Source organism: Malaya genurostris, chromosome 3 (assembly GCF_030247185.1).
Source record: "Malaya genurostris strain Urasoe2022 chromosome 3, Malgen_1.1, whole genome shotgun sequence".
NCBI classification, from domain to species: Eukaryota; Metazoa; Arthropoda; class Insecta; order Diptera; family Culicidae; genus Malaya; species Malaya genurostris.
In genome coordinates, this window is record NC_080572.1 from 37,538,633 (window position 1) to 37,563,383 (window position 24,751).

Sequence of the window (24,751 nt, forward strand, 5' to 3'; positions counted from 1 at the left end):
TTCAACGGTGATGGACGTATAGTTTTTTCGCAGTTCGGTTTGCATGGAGGAAGAATAATATACTGTTCGCAATTATTTTTTTTTGTTTTACCCTCCGCGTCGTCACTATTTCTCCGTCAGAAAGCATTCCTTGTTACGTGAAAATGGTTGCGTGAAAATGCGATGCTCTTCGGAGGTGAAATTTGATGGTATCGAAAAGTAAAAATGTTCCTGTGCATAGTTGACAAACTGTGATCAATAAATTGTCTGCCCTTGTCGCAGATTTTTACGCGATACTCACTTGAGTAGTGTTTTTTTTTATTGTATGCCGTTCGTGACAAATCGATGTTGAAGTTTTTGTATGTTTACCTGGAGCGATGATCAGTTTTCCTTTGATCAATCAGTAGCTACATAATGCATCTTTGAAAATAGCTGTGGATGGTCACCGAATTGTTATACCTGTCGCATAAGGAGAGTGTGAAGCCTATATAAAGAAGAGAGTGTAGTGTAGTTTTGTTCAAGAATTTAACCCAATGGATACCTCATCGAAAGATGCGGAAATGAACGAAAATCAAGATTTGGATCCGAGAATCCAGGTAAGCTTTTGTTTAAATTTGTGCTGTGAATTTCAAATACTCGTTGAAAGTTCAAATATGCTGAATGCTAAATTGCGGAGAATAAGCAATTAGTGCGTCAATTCGATTAGTATTTCGAGTAATGAGCACAATTTCTGAGTTTCTGCTTTTCTTTATGAATTATATTAGTTTTGTAGATCTCGTTTTGCAGTGTTCATCTACATCGACGATAACCTATCACGAAGTTTTGACGCTACACTGTGAATTGCGATGATCAGCAAAATTGAAACAATTCGACGTGAACATTTTAAAAGGGCACGCAGAGAAATGGAGCATGTTTAAAACAACAAAACAGTTAGTAGTGTTTTTAAAATGATTTATGTTCATTTCAAGCTAGAATATGGCTGTTTTGAACCAATTTCTCCCTTGAATATTAAAAAAAACTCACTGCTTGATTTGAATCTAAACTTTGGTTCACCTAAACGAAAAATTTATTTGCTCCCGATGATTTTTTTTTGTTGAAATAAACTAACTATTTATTACATGTGAACCAAAGTTGAATTGACGTTATCGAAATATATTTGTTGACTTAATCCTGCTGTATCTTTATTTCAAGAAAGAAATAGGTTCAATTTATCTATGATCTTATGTGTGTACTGGTATAACCAAGTTTACTGTTCCAATGAACCAAAACAGTTTATTTCTAATAAACAAGAGCATTTTTTCTCGCGAGAATACTCCAGGGCATTTTTTTTTATCTCCCGCGGATAAAGTTTCACACGTCCCGGGTTGGCGGTTCAATGCATAGGGCGCTGGTCTTACAAACCAGTTGTCGTATGTTCGAGCCCCGACCTGGAAGGATTCGTAGTGTCAGTAGAATCGTAGCACTAGCCATGCACACTCTGAATCGGCTGCGAAGTCTGTTGAAACAGAAGGTCAAATTTAACTACAGGAATGTAATACCAAGGCTTTGCTTGGATAAAGTTTCATAAGTAACGTTTACATAATTGAATTGAATTTGAAAACAAATAAAAATAGTATCAAATATTACTTTGTAAATTAGTTTGAAAGAAATCATTTTATTCCTAAAATAAAAAAAATGTATATTTTCAACAATCAAAAGCGTTAGTTGAAATAACTAATTTCCTTGAAATTTATTTCAACTAAAAGGTTCTGTGAACTTAAAGCGTTACAATTATTGACTTTAACTAGAGTTCGTTTCAATTAAAACTATTTTTTAAATTGAATTAACTGTGAAATTGTTTGTCAAGAGATTGACAGGAACGCACTAGTAAACTATTTGTTATTCTTATCATACTATTGATTGAAACAAACTAATCCACCGAAAAATATAAACGATCATGTTTTGTAGTTTCAAGTAGCAATATCAAACCAGATTTTCTTTTGTCACTATTTCAACAAAAATATTCGTTTGGTGAAACCCAAATTTGGTTATTTTTACAATTTTTTTCTCTGCGTGGGTCTTAAAACAATTGACAGATTCTCTTTGTTTACTTTCTCTTTCGATTATATCTGCGTTATTACGCAATTGTTCGTTACATGTATGATACTATTACAAAGCTGGAAATATTTCCTTTCATTCTATATACAAATTTTGTAAGTGAACGTCAAAATTTAGGTGTTAATAACAGAAGAGAAAGTAAACAAAGAGAATCTCTCATTGGTTTATGTACCCTTATGAAATGTTCACGTCGAATTATGCTGTGATTTTATTACGTGCAAAAAACAGGTATACTGTTTTGAAATAAGTATAACGTAGAATTAAAGCCAGCAATGTGCGCGGATGTATTTTTTTATTCTTATGGTGTCATCTGCTTGGAATGGCTCTAATCGTTCACAAATTTACAAATCGTTTGTTGGGATATCATCATCCAGTACGACTTAATCTTAAATGTCTAGTCTGGTGTTCGTTTTTTAGATCGACTATTTGTTATTGAATCAACCAGAATTAGCTTATTGCACACATTCCTGCTAAATAACATTTGATGGAACAGCAATTTAGATTAGCTGTTGTATCTTCTCGTTCTGAACCGTTATGCCTCGTAACACCCCCTTGAACCCCTTCCGGCCGAATGGATCAACTAAAGCATAAAAAGATACACAGGCGGCTCGTCAACATCGTACTATTCTATAACATTGTTATTTTTCATTAAGTTTATCCATCATCGTTTCATTCTGCTGGAATGTGTTGTACCGAAACATCGAAACCGGTTTCAACAGCACATAAAAAAAAAGATTCACCCTAACATGGCTTAGTTCGAGAATGTGTACGACCATAGGATGTTTGCTTATTTATGTTGTTTCACGCAGCACAAATTATCTGTCGGATAGGAATATTACAGTATCTAGGGCAGATTAACTGTTGGCTCGTAAACTATCGTGGAACTATCTTTACATTATAATACAGGAATACATAAAAGACAATACAGGAAAGCAAGGTCCAAACCGATGCGGATACAATTCGAAACTGAAAACACAGAAGCAGTTGGTAGGATGACAAGATATCGATGCAATACAGATGGTCGACCCAATGATTGACTGGTTACCGAGTGAAGCACATGTTCTGTCCAATTGACGAATTCTCTGGCGTAACTTGCAATATTGGTTCCGTAAAAGAATCTGTCGCTTTGGGTTACATGCTGGAAGGCTTCCTCCTTCGTTACTAGTGTTCATGATTTATGTGTTTGTCGTTTGATTGATTGATTCGTATTGTGAGTTCTTTTTCGATGTATTCTTTGAAAGCTCAATTTTCACACGCACGGAAAGATTTCTTGTTCTAGTAGTTTTATTACAAAGCATTTTTTCTATTATTTCTTCCTGTGACACAGTTCTTAAACTGTTAATCATTAAATCGACATTTTCATGGATTTTACATATACATACATTGTGTATTCCTGTACGATCAAGCAGAGTGCAATGTTTTGGTCGCAACTGTGTAACTACAGTGAAACTAATATTAATAGTTTTGTACCTATCTACATAAATCATATACGCCTCTTTGAGCGACAACATTACAAGGCGTTTTTGAACTTGTTCGTTGCTGCCTCGGAGACAAAATCATTTGTAGGTCATAGGTCGGTTGATATCATTATCATCTTAGAATTCCCTAATCGATTGTTTTATACTGTCGTCGATATCACGCCCCCTTTTTTGTTGGTGCTGCAAAGGATACACCTGTCTCACCATGTACATTGGTGCGTTGAGTTCTACGATTTTATTCACTGACCAACACTTAGAGAGTACCGATAATATTTTTTATCTTTTCACTTATGTCAGCTGTAGGAGAATTGTACTTTTCCTTCAACTGCATAATTATTTCATCATATGCCGCCTTTTTGCGAATGTCCGTTGAATCTATTCCAAATATATTTTTTCGTGCTGTTTGCGTAATTTGCAATGATTTTTTATGCGATAAGCTATGCTTCTCGTGTTTCCTGATGAGATTGGTGATACGTTCAATATTTTAGCAATACTATTAAATTTTCGACGTTATGCAGGACCAATGGCTTGTTGAAGGAATTGACTCCAATGATGGAATTGATGGAACCCTATCCGTGAGACAAGAAAAAGTTAAATGTGAGAAAAAATGCTATAAAATAAATGTGATATGGAAGTAGTTGCAGTGGGAGGTTGAAAATAACATTAGAATAACTATTCTTACCTAGCTCACGGATTGATGACAACTCGTTGATGGTTCTGGATCATCATGATGCGGTCGTCCACTTATTGATGGTTGCATTGTATCGTCGTTTCTATCCGATCGGCGTTTTTTCATTTGCGGTCTTCTGTTGTGAGATTCTACACCACAGCATGATGCACAAATACATTTTTTGTAAAATTTGTTTGTCATTTTTAGGCTATAGCCATTTAAAAAAAAAGGTGAAAAAAGTTTGACCCTTTTCCAAAGACAGTCTAGATGATTTTTGGAAAAACAAAGTATGCAAAAAGGTTTTTTGTTGCAAAATCTTCATGTACAGAAAGTTTTATGAAAATCTGAGAGGGTGCTGCCAACTCTGAATATAATTCTTAGGCGAAATTCATCTAATAATATCCGTAGATCTCTATCGAATCCTAGCTCATTCTTTCATTTATCTTTGTCAATGGAGAGTAACTGAAATTCTATTCAAAGTTCAAGACCAGTATGTCGTAAACATTTTTACGTTCGGGATTTCATCTGTAAAGACACTGTGTTTCTGTACAAGCTAAAGTGTAGAGATAACTTTACATCTGCTTGGCGGTCTATGTTGAATTATTGAGTTGTGTTGTAATTTAACATGAACTGCTTTGCACTTATGAGTCGAAGACGAAACTTAAAATCAATTACAAACAGTAATGTGAGCTTAGTGCAAATCAGTTACTTGTAACCAAAACTTGGAGCAGGTAATGTCAGAGACAAAACCGCGAGTTTGACGTAGGACTGCATTCGAAATTTGTATAGATATTAACTGATTCGATACCATTTGAACGTTTAAGATTTTGTAGTCCTGAAAAGGACCATTCGGGTTCGAAAGATTGCGTTTGTCTTCTAGGAATTAAAACGGTAGTTTTCGATGTTGAACTAGCCGTATAGAAATTGAGAAAAAACATCCATGCAGTGAAGAACTGATTGTGCGTGATAATACCGTCACAAGCGGAAAATGACAATTTCTGGCAGCTTTTCTTGTGCCGTTTCGGACAGTAAATGGTAAAAGACCTTCATCATTACTTTCCGACATATCATAGACTCAGGTGACTCGCATTGATCAGATGCCTATGCCGACTCCTCTGGTAGAAGGTAAAAGTTAAGTTACTATAAGATTTCTGCTTGCCTAATTGACCATATGTCACGTCTTTCCTTTCCGTTCTAGATATTACTTGCTCTCCCTTGAGTACTATCATTCTCTAATTTTCATTTGTTTATTCTATAATTTTCATTTGCTTATTCAAAATGGTCTCTGGTTAGGTGAATATCGCAATAAGTAAAAAGAAATATTGACTACTACACTTATGTTGTTTTCGCTTGAGAAAACTGAAACTGACTCAGGGTAGTTTCAACAAACAAACACTTTTCACGAAACTGTGTTGGGTTCGCACTTTGCAACGGGGGTTTGAGCAAACCTGATATAAAAACCAGGTTCAAAACTTCAGTTCAACGACGTTGAAACTAGGTTTGAAACTAGCTTCAAACCAACGATTTTACAGCAGTGTGTGGTGGGGGGTTAGGTTAGTTTTGGCATCAAGCGAAAACGACATTAGTCATTAAAAAGACAGAAAAGAAGTTTTTCAATAAGTTCTTGACGTTACTTTTGATATCCTAAAAAGGACCGTTAGTGGCTTTGGAGTGCTGGAAAGGACTATTTTGTTACGGATGATCACGTTCGTATTCCTGGAAGAAGGGCGCCAGTCAAAGTCATTTGTAAGTTTGAGCCTTGACCTAGAAGAAATCATTACATAAATATAATCGTAACACAAGTCGTACCATCGATTATATATGTATTTCAATATTTCATACATCTACATTCCATCAAAATGTTGTACAGGATTAATTTCCGACTTTCAGAAGTCGTTCGCACCGCACGCGAATAGCTCTTGGCTCCTGGAATTTTTTTCTGGCTACCTAAAGTTTCATTGATTCAAGGCTTCACTCTTTTTCAAGGCTACCTGAATCACTAACTGTCTTTTTGAAGACTAACAAGTAGTCAGCCTTCCTTTCTCAAGGCTATACAAAGAGTGATATTCTAATATAATCAGTCTTTTTCAATAGTAAGAAATTGATCAGCCTTTTTTAAAGGCTAACCATTTAAAGAATTACTCTTCGAACTAATCAGTCTTTATCAAAACTTATCCAAACTAGGAGTCTAATCGAAGACTAATTTAGCCTAGTTAATTTATATTTTTCAAATATGCCTGCATCCTACCGGAAAGGTAACAAGCCTAAGGCAAAAAATAATTCAATGCGGAAGAAATCTCAATCCGTTATTCTAAATTTTTCTAATAACATTGACGATCTTATAGAATCTGAATGTAAAAATAAAAGACAACGGACGGACTTCCCTTCCGTTGATCCTATGCCTTCTAACAATATTTACTATACTCTTCCTGAATCTGATTGTAGCGACATAGAAGAAAATTCTTCGAAAATTCCCAAAATTGACGCTTGTCGTTCTGGGAAGAAACAACAATCTATATGCCCTCAGTGACGGTGATGATCTCCGACTTCAAAGCATTCCGTACTGAGCTTTCTACTTCTCTCCCGGAAGTAAAAGTCTCATTTCAAATCGGACGAAGAGGAAAATGTCGAGTCTTGGTTGGTGGATTGGAAGATTACAAACGTCTTATCCGATATTTGTCCGAGAAACTTCATGAATTTTATTCATATGATATAAAATCAGACAAACCCTGGCTGTCTTGTAAAGTAATTCTTCTAAGGCACTTATTTCTTCGAAAGTAGAACAAAAAACAGGTACGTCTTCTAACGAAAACAACTTATTGGCAGGTAGATCGACCACGTCATCATCTTCTTCTAATTACAATTACGCTTTGGTAACAGGTAAACAACTACTACTTAATTCTTCTAATGTAAACAAACAAAAAACAGGAACGCCTTCTAGTTCGTTTTCTAACGAAAACAATTTATTAATAGATACATCGGCCATGTCATCTTTTCTAGTAGCAGTTACACTAGCGTAACAGGTAGACATCTACCTACCAATATTCCTTCAAAGCCATTCGCTTCTTTAAACGAAAAAAAGTCGAGTTAGGCGATATAACTGAAAATAAATCATTTTATTTTCTACCTACAAGATCAACTTTTTCAAATGATCATCCGAATAAATTCGACTTTTTCAAGCATTTCATTTTCAAGGCAATTAGCAAATAATATTATAATGAATTTAAAATTTAACAGTGATGTTAAATAATTATTTGAATATTTTAAATTTGAATGCTCGATCTTTAAAATCGAGTGAAGATAATTTCATAATTTTCTCAAAGTTCACAAAATTCAGATTGCCATTGTGACAGAAACATTTCTTAAACCGAATGGTTTGGAATACAGATTGGAATGGAATACAGATTGGTTGGTTGATGGTTGGAATACAGATCTCACATTGAAAATCATGTGAATCATGAAAATATTTTAGAAAATTCTGCAGACATCGACACAACAATAGATAATTTGAATTATTACACTATTGAAGCAAGAAATTTTTCAGTTCCCAAAGTTCAAACTAAATTAAATTCTCCTATCATCGATGACAATCTTCAACTGCTCATTCGGTTAAAGAATGTTCGTCGACGACAATATCAATGTTCTTGTTTCAAAAAGAAATTAAACATAGATTTACTCTAAAGAAGTTGAACAAATTAAACCATATTTTAAACCTTTCTGGAAGCTTTTAAGGTTCTTAAGAAATCAAATACTTCTTATAAATGGCGAAATAGCTCAAAAACTTGCTCAGCAGTTCGAGAGTGTCCACAATTTTAATTTGAACGTTTGGGATTCCTATTGAAATTGAAGTTTCACTGAAATATGATCATATTTCAACTCAAGTGTTATTACCAAATGACATTATTGAGACGAATTTTGATGAAATTAAGTCTATTATAAGGAAACTTAAAAACATGAAGGCTGATGGAATTTTTAATATTCCTATTAAAAATCTTTACGATGTTGCCTTGAGACTCTTGGTTAAAATTTTCAACAAGTGTTTTTCATTAGCTTACTTCACAAAAAGATGGAAAAACGCCAAAGTAATTCCACCAGGAAGAAAATGCTTCGAAGGATTTAAAATAATATTCTGAAAATGATTTTGGAGTGTCCTCCCTTGTTTAGTACAAATGAGTTACACAGACTCACAAATATAGAACCATTGGATGTAATGTCACATAATATTATAAGCAAATTCCGACAAAAATCTATGCAATCTTTAATTGAATCGATTCGTTCTCTGTGTAAGTTAGTAAGTTAGTATATAAGTTCCTTTTCACCATTACACAATACAAGTAGGTTTACAATTTTCCCTACACAAAAATCACAGAATTGCGGAAGCAAATGATGTCTTCATGGTAATAACCAAATCATGTATATAATAGGGCTGAAAAGTCATAACTTTTGGCTGAACACACAATTTAAATCTTAATAATTTAATTTTAACTCTTTATCCAATAAATAGTTTAAAAAAATACACAAGATCCTAGATATGTTGAACAAATTTCATCATTAAATCAACATAAACATTGCCGATGACATCAGCTCAACTTTTGTTGACGTGTAATAAATAGTTAGTTTACTTCCACAATAAGGTCAGCCGAAACATTTTTTTCATTTGACATGACCAAAATTTTGATTCAAATTAAACAGAGAAAATTGTTGATGTTGAAGGATGAAATTATTTCAAAGCAATCATCTACTATAGTACGGGTAAAGCGTGATGGGTTAGTCGATGCCTTCCACGCAGCCCACCTGGGTTTGATCCCCAACCCCGCACATAGGGTCAGAAGGCGTTTCTGGATTGAAGAGGCGAATAACTTAAGGTCAAAGCTTCTGTAATTAATAAAAAATATCATATTCTAGCTAGAAATCAACAAAAATCAAATTTAAAAAACTACTAACAGTTTTGTTATTTTATTACATGCTCCATTTCTCGGTGTGTAGGAATGTCACGAAACATATTGCAAATGTAAAACATGGTAAACATGTAAAATATTCTGAATTTTATTGAGTTAATGGAACTGTTCAACGAATACCCCTCCAAAGTCAAAAATTATTTCTCTGTTATCGGTTAAATTTGACAGTCATGCATAATCTGGTCGAATGTTCATCAATAAGTTGTATATTTGTATATGTTCGATGAGATTCCCACTTGCACTGGAACATTTTGTAAGCGTTAATTTAGCTAATCCACAATAAATCATAGCTTAGTAGATAAACCAATCTTCCTCACGTATGAAAACGTTATACATTCTCTTTGAAAGCAACCGTTTTATAGGGCATAGCCCAACTGGATTCGATTACGTATAAATGTTATTATCCCTATTGTTTTTCGGTTATGGGAGTTTAATCATTTAACAATCTTTTTATGAAACCAATAATAAATTTAATGAAAAAATCACCTAAATGAATTACAAATCGATAAAGTTAGCGTATCTAGTTCTAAATCGGTTAATAGACGCCATGCTTTTCGGTTCAGAAGCCATGTTTTTCGGTATTTAGAAAACCATGAGAAATTGTGAAATGGAAACAACATTAATATCATAAAAAATCATCTTTCGACTAGAGTATTGAACTCATGAATGAAGTGTACCGCTAATTTCGTAAAGCGATAGTGCTCAAAAGTTCAAGCATCTCAAAAATAGTCCCTATGCCGCTCTACGAAATTGGGGATGTCCCCGAAATATTGGCACCCTAATGAACATGTTCTCCAGAATAGTACAGAGACGGTTTGTCGAGATACAGGTCGTCGGTCTGAACCACATGGAAAGTTCCCATGCTCAGCGGACGCACCTTCAAGCTTGAGCCAAATGTCTTGAAGGATCATCGGGGCTCGTTTGGCTCCGGAAATGAAAAGAAATAGTGGATCGTTCTGTAGTGAATGAGATTGAATCGAATGCTGAACGCGGTGACCTACGAATTATGAATTCCGACCACAGTGCACGATGAAAGTTTTAGAATGCAGTGGTGGAAATATCACGGTATGGGAATACTTTTCGTAGTACGGCCTATAGATATGCAATTTGCTCATCATCTAAATGGTCTCTTATTTGCGTATTCTCATTACGAACGGATACGAATTCTATCGTTGTTTTTAATAAACACACAAATAATTCCCTAGAGCAGGTTGACGATTTATCTTATCAATGTTTTTTTTCCGTGACAAGCTTGAGTCCAAGCTAAATCGTTGAATGTAGAGTTATGACTCACATGCAGGTATCACCACGGTGGCCCCTATTTCCAACAAACAACTTTAGCTGCTCAGTGATAATAGATTTTACGCTGTCCCACCATATCACACAGTTTGAGCTGGGAGACAGGCTGATACCCTACAATTTCGCTGGTGTTGTGTGCTGTTGACGTTCGTTGGCGTTTCGAGGAAGTACAAAGAAGCTTTGTTTGCTCGCAGTCCCCGTTACATCTGGAAAAGTGTAAAACAAAACTATATTCTGTCAGTTTAGTAATGGTATCATCAACAATGTCGTCATCGGTAGAGATTCGATTGATTAGACAATTCAGTTCAGTTTGTCAGCAGTGGTATACATTGAATTCGGGCTCTGTAAAAGTTTGGAATAATGCGTTTCCTCGCGCTCCTTATATAAACTATAGAATGTTGCTGTTGACATGGAAGAAAGATTGTCTATTGGAAAAATATCGCACGATAGGAGGAAACTCACACCTGGTTAGTACGAGTGCCGCCCATTCTGATTCTAAATTGCGTGACAGGAAGGATTAATTTCCTTATAATTGTATTGCGTTCAAGGTTCAGCGGTGAAAGTTACGATTGTGTCGGCGATGTATTGCATTGGATATTAAATCTTCAAGATTACATCAGAACTGACGGTTAATGCATTTTTGAGACATCTGGCATCAACAAAAAATGTTCGAATTCGGAAATTACTCGTACTCTCGACTTTAGTGATTGTTCGTGATTGAAATGCTTCAAAATTTGTCCGCAAAGTGGCAGCCCCTAGCCACATCCCAGTTAGCTCCAATTTTTCATACGGACATTTTTAGGGATGTTCAATCCTTTAGTAACTATCGCTATACTTTCGATGGCCACACAATTCCCATACAACTCATTGGTAATATTTATTCGCGATAAAATCATTAGGGTCTGTGCAAACTTCTCTGCAGCTCATTGAACCAAATATCAGGATTAAATCATCATCAACCGATGACATCAACTCAACTTTGGTTGACGTGTAATAAATAGTTAGTTTACTTCCACAATAAGGTCAGCCGAAACATTTTTTTTTCGTTTGACATGACCAAAATTTTGATTCAAATTAAACAGAGAAAATGGTTGATGTTGAAGGTAGAAATTAGTTAAAAGCATTCATATTCTACTATAGTACGGGTATGGCGCGATGGGTTAGTCGATGCCTTCCACGCAGCCCACCTGGGTTTTATCACCAACCCCGCACATAGGGTCAGAAGGCGTTTCTGGCTTGAAGAGGCGAATTACTTAAGGTTAAAGCTTTTGTAATTAATAAAAACTATCATATTCTAGCTAGAAATCAACAAAAATCAGATTTAAAAAAATACTAACAGTTTGGTTATTTTATTACATGCTCCATTTCTCGGTGTGTAGAAATGTCACGAAACATATTGAGAATGTAAAACATGGTAAACATGTAAAACATTTTGAAATGTATTGAGTTAATGGAACTGTTCAACGAACACCCCTCCAAAGTCAAAAACTATTACTCTGTTATCTGTTAAATTTGACAGTCATGCATCATCTGGTCGAATGTTCATCAATTAGTTGTATATTTGTATATGTTCGATGAGATTCCCACTTGAACTGGAACATTTTGACAGCGTTAATTTAGCTAATCCACAATAAATCATAGTTTAGTAGATAAACCAATCTTTCTCACGTATGAAAACGTTATACATTCTCTTTGAAAGCAACCGTTTCATACGGGCATAGCCCAACTGGATTCGATTACGTATAAATATTATCCCTATTGTCTTTCGGTTATGGGAGTTTAATCATTTATCAATGTTTTTATGAAACCAATAATAAAATTTAAGGTAGCGCTTCGCCGTGGTCACGGGAGTTCGCTGCCTATCCCGGGGTTTCACGCACTTTACCCAAAATTGTTAGAAAACGGGCAAGAAAACGGAAATTCCAAGAACATACGATTCTAGATAATTAATTTTTCTATCGATTCGTATATAAATTGTGCCTGATAAACATTTTTATCGAAAGATTTCGTGCGAGTTATAAAAATAAATGAGTTTTTCCTTATTCTTTCGCACGCACACAATGTCAACACATGCATTGGGGTGTGCAAAATGGTACATGCGGTAGACGCTAACAATATTTCTTTTGTTTTCGTTGTCCGTTCTCTCTGCGTAAACGTTTAATATAGATGAGTAGAAAACGTAAGTAAGTGTTACTACTTTGTAAAATAATTTCTATTCATGTTTCAGTAGAACCAGAAATCAGTAATGATTTTCATCGCTACTAGCTTTGACGCTTTGTTGAAAACGTAGCACATCCCTACAAACAAACCGATAAAATCTAATAAATAGTTCTAAATCGGTTAATAGACGCCATGCTTTTCGGTTCAGAAGCCATGTTTTATTTAGAAAACCATGAGAAATTGTGAAATGGAAACAATTTTAAACCAGCTTCCAAATTTGGGTGTTAAAAATCCTAACTTCCATATTGTTGATGACGCAAGAAATAGGGAGGAAATCATCAATATCGATATCAACATTATTCCGATTTGTTAGTCTAGTTAGTTGGTGATCAAAGTAATTTACGTATTGATAAGTATGATAAGCCTAAAAATGCCCAGATGGGTCAAGCTGATATTTTCTAAATTTTCTTCAGGGGCACTGCGTGTCCTCGCGTGCTTCCACAAAAAGCCCTGTATGTATGTATGTATGTGTGGATGTATCTCTCTATGGATATGTGTATGTATGTATGTATATATGTAGGTATGTACAATATACATATTAAAAAAAAAAACAAACAAATACATGATGATGACGAAAACTGCAACTAAATTCATAAGACACAAACATGAACACACTTATCAACAATTTTATAAAATCTGTTTGAATCAGCACAAGAAAAACAGTGACCAAGTGGGCACCATAGCCTAAGAATGGCTGTGTGTTGATTTAAAATAGAAGCTCATAAAGACTGTCCCAGAAAGTATGGACGTAACCAAAAACCGCTGCCATTTCGCAAGGTTCAGAATCTGTCAATTTTTATGGCTGCGTCCTGTTGTTTACACTCTTCTCTAACCACTTGTGCAGTTGTTTATTTGTTTTCATTAGTTTGTTTCGAAATGCGTGGACCTTCAGCAGGACAACGTCGAAAAATTGTGTACAAATGGTGCACAGAACGCGGACTTTCACTGAGAAAGATAGCAAAAATGGAAGGAGTAAGTGAAAAAGCCGTGCGAAATGCAATCAGGAAGTTCGGTGAGGATAACACCTTTGAGGATAAACCGAAAACGGTTCGAAAAAAAGGTCCTGCTAACCCTCAGTTAGATAAACGTATAATGAAGGCGTTCGAGCAAAAGAAGGAGGTTTCAGTTGGGGATGTGGCAAAAAAGTGGGCATTTCGAAGTCAAAAGTTCTTCGTGCTAAAGAACGTTTGAATCTTCGAACCTATAAGAAGCAGAAACAACCAAAACGTAGTCCGAAACAAGAAGTATCGATCAGGCCGAGGGTTCGAAAGCTGTACAATACGATTCTTGCTGGAAATTTGAACTGTTTAATCATGGACGACGAAACCTACGTGAAACTCGATTAAAAATCCTTGCCTGGACCACAATATTATACGGTGCGAGAAGGGCAAGTGTTAAACCAGTCCGAGACATCGATTGAAGTCGAAAAAATTTGGTAAGAAAGCTAGGGTCTGGCAAGCAATTTGTAGCTGCGGTAAGATTTCGAAACCCTTCATCACCACTGCTTCAATGAACAGCGAAATATACATCAAGCAAAACGATTTCTACCATTGATTCGAAGCCACAAGCATCCTGTTGTCTTCTGGCCAGATCTTGCTTCTTGTCACTACTCGAAATCAACGATAGAATGGTATACTACCAAAAAGGTCACTTTCGTCCCAAAAGACATGAATCCACCAAATTGCCCACAACTTCGACCAATTGAGGAATTTTGGGCATTAACGAAGGCACATCTTAGGACACATGTCTCGGCAGCCGAAACCATTCAACAGTTCGAAAAAGATTGGAAAAAAGTGTCAAAACTTGACGCCAAGAAGTCTGTACGGAATTTAATGAGGAACGTTCGCAAGAAGGTGCGCCAGCTAGTCTACAATGGCTAAGTAGCAAATGTTGAGAATAATATTCTGTTGTAGTCTAATATTATCAGTATATCGAATAAAATTCAAATATCTAATACTTGTGAATTATTTACAGCGAAATCAAAGTGCGTCCATACTTTCTGGTACAGTCTTTAGAAGCAAATCTTATCAAGGGTCCAGTGTAGAACTGAACCAAGGGACTGCTGCCACTGTGACTACTTACAAAAAAAGTAATAATACCGCTCGCTAGGTTGCAGCTTCGGGCTGTTAACATATGTGGATTTCATTCGTTTTATACCATTCCAAAATATTTTTGGCGTAGTGACAAGATGCCAAAAAGACCAGAATAACGAGATAGCATCATGGTAGCGTAGGAATAGTACAATCGCTTCTTTAGGCATTTTTCACGAATTGAAAGCTGGATAATGAAAATTGGTGTTGATTAATGTTAGAACCTGCGTTAAATTAGGGCGGTGATTTTTTAATTTACAATGTATTACTTTAAACTATCAAATAAAATTTATCAGATTCGCGTATCTTTTCTCTATAGTCAATGATATTGCTGTTCTGAGCCAGTTAATTTTTGACATTTCGATGGGTATTATAACTGTAATCAGCTTACGTTAACAATAATAATCTTCAATTCGTTGAACCGCTGTTTCAGTTGTGCTATCTTGGAGGTGTGACGGCCCACACGGAACTGATATTTTTTAATACTGAATGTCTACGGTACTATGAATAATATATCATGAATGATATATCGAAAATATCCGCAGACCACTAATGAATAATTTGGTCAATTAATGTATGTAGGTTTTAAAAGCTCGATTACGTTACAACAACTGTGCACAGTGTACATGTCCAGTACTTGAATAAATCGTTTTATAAATCTTTTGTTATCTATTTAACATTTGACAAAAGTTAATGATATCAACTGAAAATTACGATTAACTTTTCCGTCGTGTGATACATTGCTTCCTACGCAGCCATGACGCTTCCTCGCTGTTCTGGGCTGATTTGGTATCTTTTCACTACGCCAAAAATGTTTTGGAATGATATGAAGCGAATGGAGTCCATGTTGTATCGTAAGAAGTGAACTCACCTAACTTCCCGGAGTTGAGACTTATCGAGCGGTATTGGGTTCCATGGAGAGATAACTCTCTCAATATAAACAACAAGCTACAACTATAGAAACATTTTGAAATCTTGGATAAAAGCAACTGAATCGATTGCAAAGAAATCTACACAGACCTAATTGGCCAGAGTAAACCCAAATTTTCGTAGTTTCTTCATGCAACCTAATTAAGACTGTAATGAATTTTAAGATGACTAATAATGCACAATTGAATTAATGAACAATGCATCTTGGATTGAGCTACCAATAAAATTTTCGATCTCGCGAAATCAAAATTTGATCGATTGTAACATAATTGATATGCTGAAGCTAAACATTGAAACTAACTGAAAATGATATTAAGGAAGATGCGTTGAAGTTGTTTCATTTAAGAGGAGTTGCGACGAAATCGATAAAGTGTTACAATAGTTCTAAACACTGTTGGCTTTTCTCAAAAACGAAAGGTGAAAACTACGAAAACCGGCTTTCGAACCGAAGTCCGGAGGCCGAGTATTATACACCATTCGAATCAGTTCGTTGAACACACAGGTCTTGTAGTCCCATTCAAAATTTCTAAATATTTTTGAATATGACTCCCGGTTCCGGATATACAGATTGATAGGGGAAAAATGTTCACTAACGTTTCTCGGAGACGGCCGAGCCGATTTTCACAAATTAACATTCAAATGAAAAGTCTTAAGACACCATAGGAATTTTATGTGGATCCGACAGCCGGTTCCCGGCGGAGTGTCGCTCACTGCACTTTTATTTATAATACGTTTATGAATAATCAGTCGTACGTTGTAACTGAGTTTAAACAACATTTCTAATAAATGGAGGGGCTTCTCCACGACCTGTAATGGATTCGTCGTGACATAATAACGACAATTTTACTTGTTTACCGCGCCGTCCAGCTGGAAGTTGGCTTCGTCGCTGCTAGTCACTATGTCGCTTAGAGGAATGTCATCACTGTCTAGCATCTGAAGCATCTTGTTCGCGAACGATAAACGAGCTTCATTCTCTGCCGGTTTCAACTGCTGGGTGATGACGATATTACCTGGATGAAACGACAAAATTTCCTTGTCCGTTCGATGGAAGGAACGACGAGAAATTTGAAGAGCAGCTTAGATTCTTCAAAAACGAGTTATAAATAAAAACGCGGTGAGCGACACTCTAGTGTTCCATGATAGAAAACTACTAGACGAGAATAAATCTTCATTCTTCTAATTTGTTTTACGTTTCGTCTTTGACTCATCTGTGCGTAGCAGTTCATGTTGGACAGCTAGCGCGACCTGGCGGCTCAACATGAACCGCTAGGCAGACGTAAAGTTAATGCTATTTGCAAAACACTTTTTGCTTTTACACCGAAGTGTAATGTCTAACCTGACGTCTCGGACGAAACGCATTAATTTAGGGGTGAAAAGTGAGCTTTTTCCCCTTAGAAATGTTCGTTCTTCTACTTTCCGATGCCGTGTTCGGTTTTTATCTCCCTTGTTTGGTTCCAGTGTAACCGAAGAACATAATGTGTCAGGTTTCTTTGCGCATCCTTGTACCTGCAATAGTGAAACTTACTGGCCTGATCTGAGAACTGGTTTATTTTGCTAAATTATAATTCCAATCCTACCAACTATAATAGTTAGAGTAATTAATCAAAAGTTTTTTTTTGTTATTTACAGGTTGAACTGGAAAATCTCAACACGGCTACAGATGAAATCAACAAACTGGAAATAGAACTAGAGGTAATTAGATACTTGTTTAAAAATTGTCCTATGACAGCTGTCTTACGAGTATATTCGAGTAAAATTTTAGTCTTTTTACCTTTCTTCTATAGAAAGGTTATGCAATCACTGTGAAAACTACCTTTTTAACCGAAGCCCGGATGATCGAATGTCATATACCATTCGATTTAGCTCGATGAACTGAGCAAATGTCTTTCTGTGCGTGTGGGTGTATCTGTGTATGTATGTAACAAAAATATGCACTCACTTTTCTCGGAAATTTCTGGGCCAATTTTCACAAACTTAGATGCGAATGGAACGTCTCATAGACCCATAACCCGCTATTGAATTTAGTTTGGACCCGACGTCCGGTTCCAGAGTTACAAGGTAATATGTGAAAATTAAAGAAAAAATGTACACTCAATTTTCTCGTAATTTTAACCGGTTTTCACAAAATAAGATTCAAATGAAGGGCTTATAGTTCTTTCCCTCCCGTGGTTGATAGGCTTGACGGTATTGCAAACATCATCAGATACAATCAATTTGCGTTACAATTTGATAAAGATATGTGTTACAGTTTTTAGCTTCATTATTGAATTAAATGAATTACTTGAATAAGATGTTGATTGCATTACGCTCCAACATCCGGGGTTGGAGAGGCCGTCAGGGCTTAACTGAGCTCTGTTTTATGTTTCATTTTCATACTACCGGCCCTTATTACCATTGTGAAGTTAAAATTAAGTGGAATGAACGTATCCCAATTGGGTTTCACACGATGGCAGCAGATGAACGGTAAATCAAGTTCATCTTTGATGTTTATAGGTGGTTTGTGTACCATAGAATACAGTGGGATGAGATGTAATATTGTAAAATAGAATAAAATAATATAGACTGAACATGTGAGCAAACCACTGATAGCTGTCAAACGATGTTCATCTAGTTTATTTTGTGAGGATGTCTGATGGGTGAGTTGATGTGTGAGTGCAATGTAAGAGGAAGTGCATGCAAGAACGGTAATAAAGGCCACCGATTCAGCTCAGCACTAACAATCGACCAATAGTAGAGATAAAAGTAGGGTAACGGTACCCTCTTTATCTCACCTCCATTAGTCATCTCATATACGAAAACCATTAGTTAGAGTGAGATCTGTTGTTTCTGTTTGATAGATTGACTTCTAGAGTGAGATAAAATTAGGAGCATTCCCTTCGAGTTTTCGCGTCGCTATAATACCAGAATTGAAAAATTTTCGAACTACTTTTTCTGCGGTATAACTTTACAAAACCGAAGCAAAGATATTGTATTAGATTTTATAATAATTCATTGATTGAAAGTCGAGAAATCGGTAAAATAACATAGTGGCTCTATTAATTAGATGACTATTGGTACATTAACCCTAGTTAAAATCTATTAGAATAGAAATAGTAACTCAATGTTATGATGTTTATACGTGTGTATGTATGCATGTGTGTATGTATGTTGTATGTATGTATTTATATATGTATGTTTGTATGTATGTATGTATGCATGCAGGGCTTTTTTCGTTTTTCTTTAAGGGACACGCTAATGAACATATTTTGTATCTCCTCCACTATTTTAAAGAGAAAATATTGAAGTCATTCATACCTTAAAAACATATTATTTTAGTAAAATAGAATAGCAGAATTTTTAACCCGTTTTTATTATTATAATATGTAACTTTTGTTTACAACATACGTATCAAATTTTAAAGCAGCTTCCAAATTTGGATGTTAAAAATCCCAACTTCCGTATGGTTGATGACGCAAAAACAGGGGGGAAATCATCAAAATTTATATCAACATTATTCCGATTTGTTGGTCTGGCTAGTTAATGATCAAAGTAATTTACAAATTGATAAGTATGATAAGCTTAAAAATGCCCAGTTGATATTTTCGAAATTTTCTTTAGGGGCACTGCGTGTCCTCGCTTGCTTCCACAGAAACGCTGTATGTATGTATGTATCTATCTATGCATAAGTGTATATATGTGTGTGTATGTGTATATGTACAATATACATATTAAAAATATAAAACAAACAAATATAGGATGATGACGAAAACTGAAACTAAATTCATAAGCCACAAACATGAACACACTTATCAATAATTTTGTGAAATTTGTTTGAATCAGCACAAAAAAACAGTGACCAAGTGAGCACCATAGCCTAGGAACGTATGTGTGTTGATTTAAAATAGAAGCTCATAGAAGCAAATCTTATCAAGGGTCCAGTGTAGAACTGAAGGACTGCTGCCACTGTGACTACTTACAAAAAAAATGAAGGGCTTATTGTTTTTTCAAAATTTTCGGAACATTTCATCCGGACTTCCAGTTTCGGAACTAAAGCGCGATAAGTGGAAAAGTTTAATTTCAGGGATATTTGTTCACATGCGATAGAAAAAACAGACACAATCCCATAAAACTGACCGATAAATTCCTGTTGTTTGCAGAACTTGTTAGTTTGTGGGTAGATCAACTTAATTTGGTACTACTTGTCCCCCATTTACTGTTCCAGAAGCACCTAAAGTAGTGAAGAAAAACTCCAAAGATAGAACTCACTTCGATTTTTTAGCTATGCTTGAACCGATTCTCACAAATCTTGATTTAAATAAAAGCTCACATTGTCTCGAAAGCTATTATGAAATTTCACCTGGATCCGACTTCCGATTTCGCAATTACAGGGTGATGAGTGTCAAAGCTTCAAACCGTCATATAAAATAACGATGCAAAACCGGCACGCACTGGTACGTGCTGGCACGGAAGAAGGATACACAACACACCTGTACGAACGATGCATGCTTCGTGCTTTGTACAACTTCGTACACGCTATTAAGAAAACGAAACGGTTACGAATGCAACATAACACCACAAGGTGGATTGAAACAGTTCTTTCCAATAAGCGATACTCGAAGAGACGCATCACAATAAAGTAATCGTATTCATCCGCTCGATGAATTCATCATCATAAAGAGAATGACTTCTGCATTCTTTTATTATTTCCTACTATGGCGATAAGCTTAACGTCGTGTTGTGTTGGACAATGTAGTTGAACGTGAATATACCAAGAAAAACCCATCTTAATCCACCTATTGGTGTGATAATGCCTTTCTTTTCCGAAATCGAAAACAAATTGATGCCCAAAGTCTTAGAGTTGCATGAAACGAGATTTAGTGTAATCTCGAACAATTTTTTTTTAAATCGTCTATGGGACTGGGACAAAAATCCCAGAGACGATTTTTTCAAAAAATAATTTTTTTTGAGAATTTTTCAATTTTGGAAATTTTATGTACTCCCCGCTATGGTGATTTTTCAAGATCGACAATTTTCAAACCTTAACCGCTGGGCAGCAGCCCTTACCCATATCCGATTTAGCTCAAATTTTGCATGGGGACTTTTTTCGAGGTACCATAATATATCCGAAAATAGAAGTCGCAGTCATTTGATCTTCGAACTTGATCAATGGCCTACAAATAGCTTTCAAACAAGCCTAATCTTGTTAAAATCGGTTTAGTCATCTCCGAGAAAATTGAGCGGTAAAAATACAACGCGTTTTGTCGGTTACGTTACTTATATAATTATATCTCCGGAAGCAAAAGTCACAGCCATTGGATCTTCGGACTTGATCAATGGCCTAATAATAGCTTTAAAACGGGCCTAGACTTGTTAAAATCGGTTCAGCTATATCCGAGAAACTTGCGCGGTAAAAAACAACACGTTTTGTTGGTTACATCATTTATACCATCATATCTCGGGAACCAAAAGGCACGACCATTTGGTCTTCGAACTTGATCAATGGTCCGATAGTAGCTTTCAAACGAGCATAAGTTTGTTAAAAATCGGTTCAGCCATCTCTGATAAAATTGAGCGCGTAAAAATACAACGCGTTTTGTCGGTTACGTCACTTATACAATCATATCTCCGAAACCAAATGTCACAACCATTTGATCTTTGAACCTGATCAATGGCTCGACAGTAGCTTTAAAACGAGCATAAGTTTGTTGAAATTGGTTCAGCCGTCTCTGAGAAAATTGAGCGCGTAAAAATACAACGCGTCTTGTCGGTTATGTCACCTATACAATCATATCTCCGGAACCAAAAGTCACAGCCATTTGATCTTTGAACTTGGTCAATGGCTCAACAGTAGCTTTCAAACGAGCATGAGTTTGTTAAAATCGGTTCAACCATCGCTTAGAAAATTGAGCACGTATAAATATCTTCAAAAAGTACACACACACACATTTTCATATCTCGTCGAACTGAGTCGAATGGTATATAACACTATGGGTCTACGAGGCTCCGTTCGAAATTCGGGTTTTCCAGCAATTCTAATACCTTTCTATAGAGAAAGGCAAAAAGCACATTCGCACATCGGTGACTGCCTCGAACACAACGTACCGTACGATGATGAACTTGATTTATCAAATGAAGAAAAAAAAGCAATTATCCATTCTCAGATTTTACCCAACAATCCCCAGCAAAATACATAGCAAAATGAACACATACCACCACTACGGAACTAGCGAAAAGTAAGTTAGTTTCAATTTTGTTTATACTGCAGTTTTCTTCCTGTGTACCACACGGCGCCGACTGTGGATACTTGGCCAGCAGTGGTGATTCAGGAAGTTATGCAACACGTCTTTTACCTTTTACCACCATGCACCCATTCGGGTTGGGTGTTTCAATGGTTCGGAATCTTTACGTAGAATGGTTCGAGGAAAGAAATGGTCGATATATTTTGATTTAGGCCTGTTCAGATTAGAGTGATTGGATGTAAAAATGTTTATAATGCGGGAGTTGGTTCCACACTATATGTAAATCTTCCATGTAACAAACCCGAGCTTGAAGGGATCGATATAGTGATGCAACCTTCACTCGGCAGCAATTTTATTTAGGTAAAAAAGTTGCTGCGTTTAAAGAGAGTTACTTCTTTCAACTTTCCTTGTTATGCCGCAAATATCTTAAAATCGTTGTAATGTTAAAGCTGATGTTGGAGACAAGCTTCGGTGTTGATTACATTATATTTTTCGTACTATGCTAGCTATTTAGCTAGGAATCTAACTACGGGAAGATCTACGATGCGACGGAGATACGTATAAAGCTTGCTTCATTTAGAATTGGAACAAACTTTGGCTCATATTGTGGCGCTCCTGGTGGACGGATTTGGAAGCTCTTGGCGCCCACGTGTCGGGAATTTTGTCAGCTTCACGTATGATTTTTGACATTCCGAAAATCGACTGTACTTTGTAAACAATCAACATGGAAGCCGAAAAAATTGTGCACAGTTATTTGGAAAATCCATTGTGGTCTGCATCTAGGCTAGCTAAACAGCTGAAATTGCCCAGAAATACCGTATGGCGCGTTATCAAACGGTATAAGAAAACATTGACGACGATTCGGAAGCCTCAAGCCGATCGTCGGAGTCGAACTGACGACCGGAAATTGCGTGGTAAGATTTTGAAGACGATTAAGAGGAATCCTAATCTGTCGGACCGTGATTTGGTCAGAAAATTCGGTGCTGCCCATAGTACCGTGAGGAGAACTCGACTCCGGGAAGGAATCAAGTCGTATCGAGCTAGCAAACAGCCAAATCGGACCATGAAACAGAATAGTGTGGTCGAAATTCGTGCTCGGAAACTATATGACCAGGTGCTGACCAAGTTCAACGGGTGTCTTCTGATGGGCGATGAAACCTGTGTCAAGGCTGACTTCGGTCAAATCCCAGGTCAAAAATTTTACTTGGCAACGGCTCGGGCGAATGTTCCAGCCAAATTTAAATTTGTTTTTGCCAACAAATTTGCAAAAAAATTATGATTTGGCCGGGCGTTTGCAGCTGCGGCAAAAAAACGAAAGTTTTCGCTACAAATAAGACAAATGACATCGGAACTATACCAAAAAGAGTGTCTCCAAAAACGAATTTTGGCGTTCATTCGATCCCACGACCATCATGTAATGTTTTGGCCAGATTTGGCAAGCTGTCATTACAGCAAAGCCGTTTAAGAATTATATGCAGAGAAAGTGGTCCAGTTTGTTCCGAAAAACCTTAACCCACTCAACTGCCCCCAGTTCCGCCCTATTGAGAAATACTGGGCAATCATGAAGAGGAGACTCAAGGCAAAGGGAAACGTTGTCAAAGACATCAATCAGATGACGACCTGGTGGAATAAGATAGCTAAAACGATGGACGAAGAAGGTGTGCGCCACCTATTGAGCCGTGTTACAGGAAAAATTCGAGAATTCCTTCAAAACCGTGACGAATAATTTTATCCGTATTTTTTCTTAAAAGTATGAAGAAAACGCTACATTTGTATAAAAAAAGATCTTGAATACAATAATAAATAACTGAAATACAGGCAATTGTCTTTGTTCCAATTCTATTTGAAGCAAGCTTTAGTTTTGTCTAATTTGATAGTTCGCAAAGACATTTAGCTCTCGAATTGTGTGATCTCATTTCTCATCAGATCGGAAGTTTTTACTACTTATTGTTACATTGCTGAATATTTCAATCCAGTTGAGGAAAAAAACTATAACCTGTTGTCAAACATAAAATTATGTTAAAACTATATAGATGAACTTTTCTTGAATGAATTTTGATTGGAAGTTTTTTTTCAGAATGAATCGTCATTAAATCTTCACTAAATGCTAAAACTTTGTTGAATATGCTATATTCATCGTCTCATTTTTAGAAGCGTGTTACTGTAGTAAAGTGTTAATTTTGTTTTTCATAGGGTCACTCCAAAATGTAATCGCAATTCAATAATATTTTCTACCTCATAATATTTCAGTATTGGAATCCCATTGTGGTTGCCATGTTTGTCACTTGGAACAAATCTTTCGCTTTTTTAATTAATGTTTGCCTGATGTTAAAAAGCTAACGAGAAACATCAAATTCACAGTACCAATATATGCTAGGACAGAAAGATAGACGAAATAATTATTGTTGTTAGCAAGAAATATTTTAGTTTTAGGAAATTTATATGGGGACAAATATATTATATATCAATATGGATCACTCTTCCGATTCACGAGGGACATCACAGTAACATTGTGGTGGTAAAAAAGGTTACTAATACACACGGAACGACCGAAATAAGCTCTGCACCTAATTCGTATTACTGTTTTTGAATTAATTAATTCAACAACAAAATTTCCAAAATAACTATGAAATTAGTTTAAATTGAGAATTTACTTTGCTGAAAAAAACTCTTATTTTTACAAAATGTGTTTAGTTGGCGAATATCCTGGACACAAACCAGCAATATTTCAATCCAACACGAAATTTTCATTGTTATTTAAATCAGAAAATTTGTTTCTAGTTATCAATCACCATCATTGCTGAAGGACAGC

At 36.0% G+C, this 24,751-nt stretch overlaps 1 protein-coding gene across 1 annotated transcript in view; it reads left to right on the top strand.

Annotated features, from left to right (window-relative positions):
- LOC131435043 (SH3 domain-binding protein 5 homolog) overlaps positions 1-24,751 on the top strand; it is a 55,407-nt gene continuing 30,656 nt past the window's right edge. The window contains exons 1-2 of the mRNA XM_058602515.1: positions 1-575; positions 17,351-17,413. Of these exons, the coding sequence (XP_058458498.1) occupies positions 513-575; positions 17,351-17,413 (126 nt within the window). The 5' untranslated portion in view covers positions 1-512. The remainder of the gene's footprint in view (positions 576-17,350; positions 17,414-24,751) is intronic.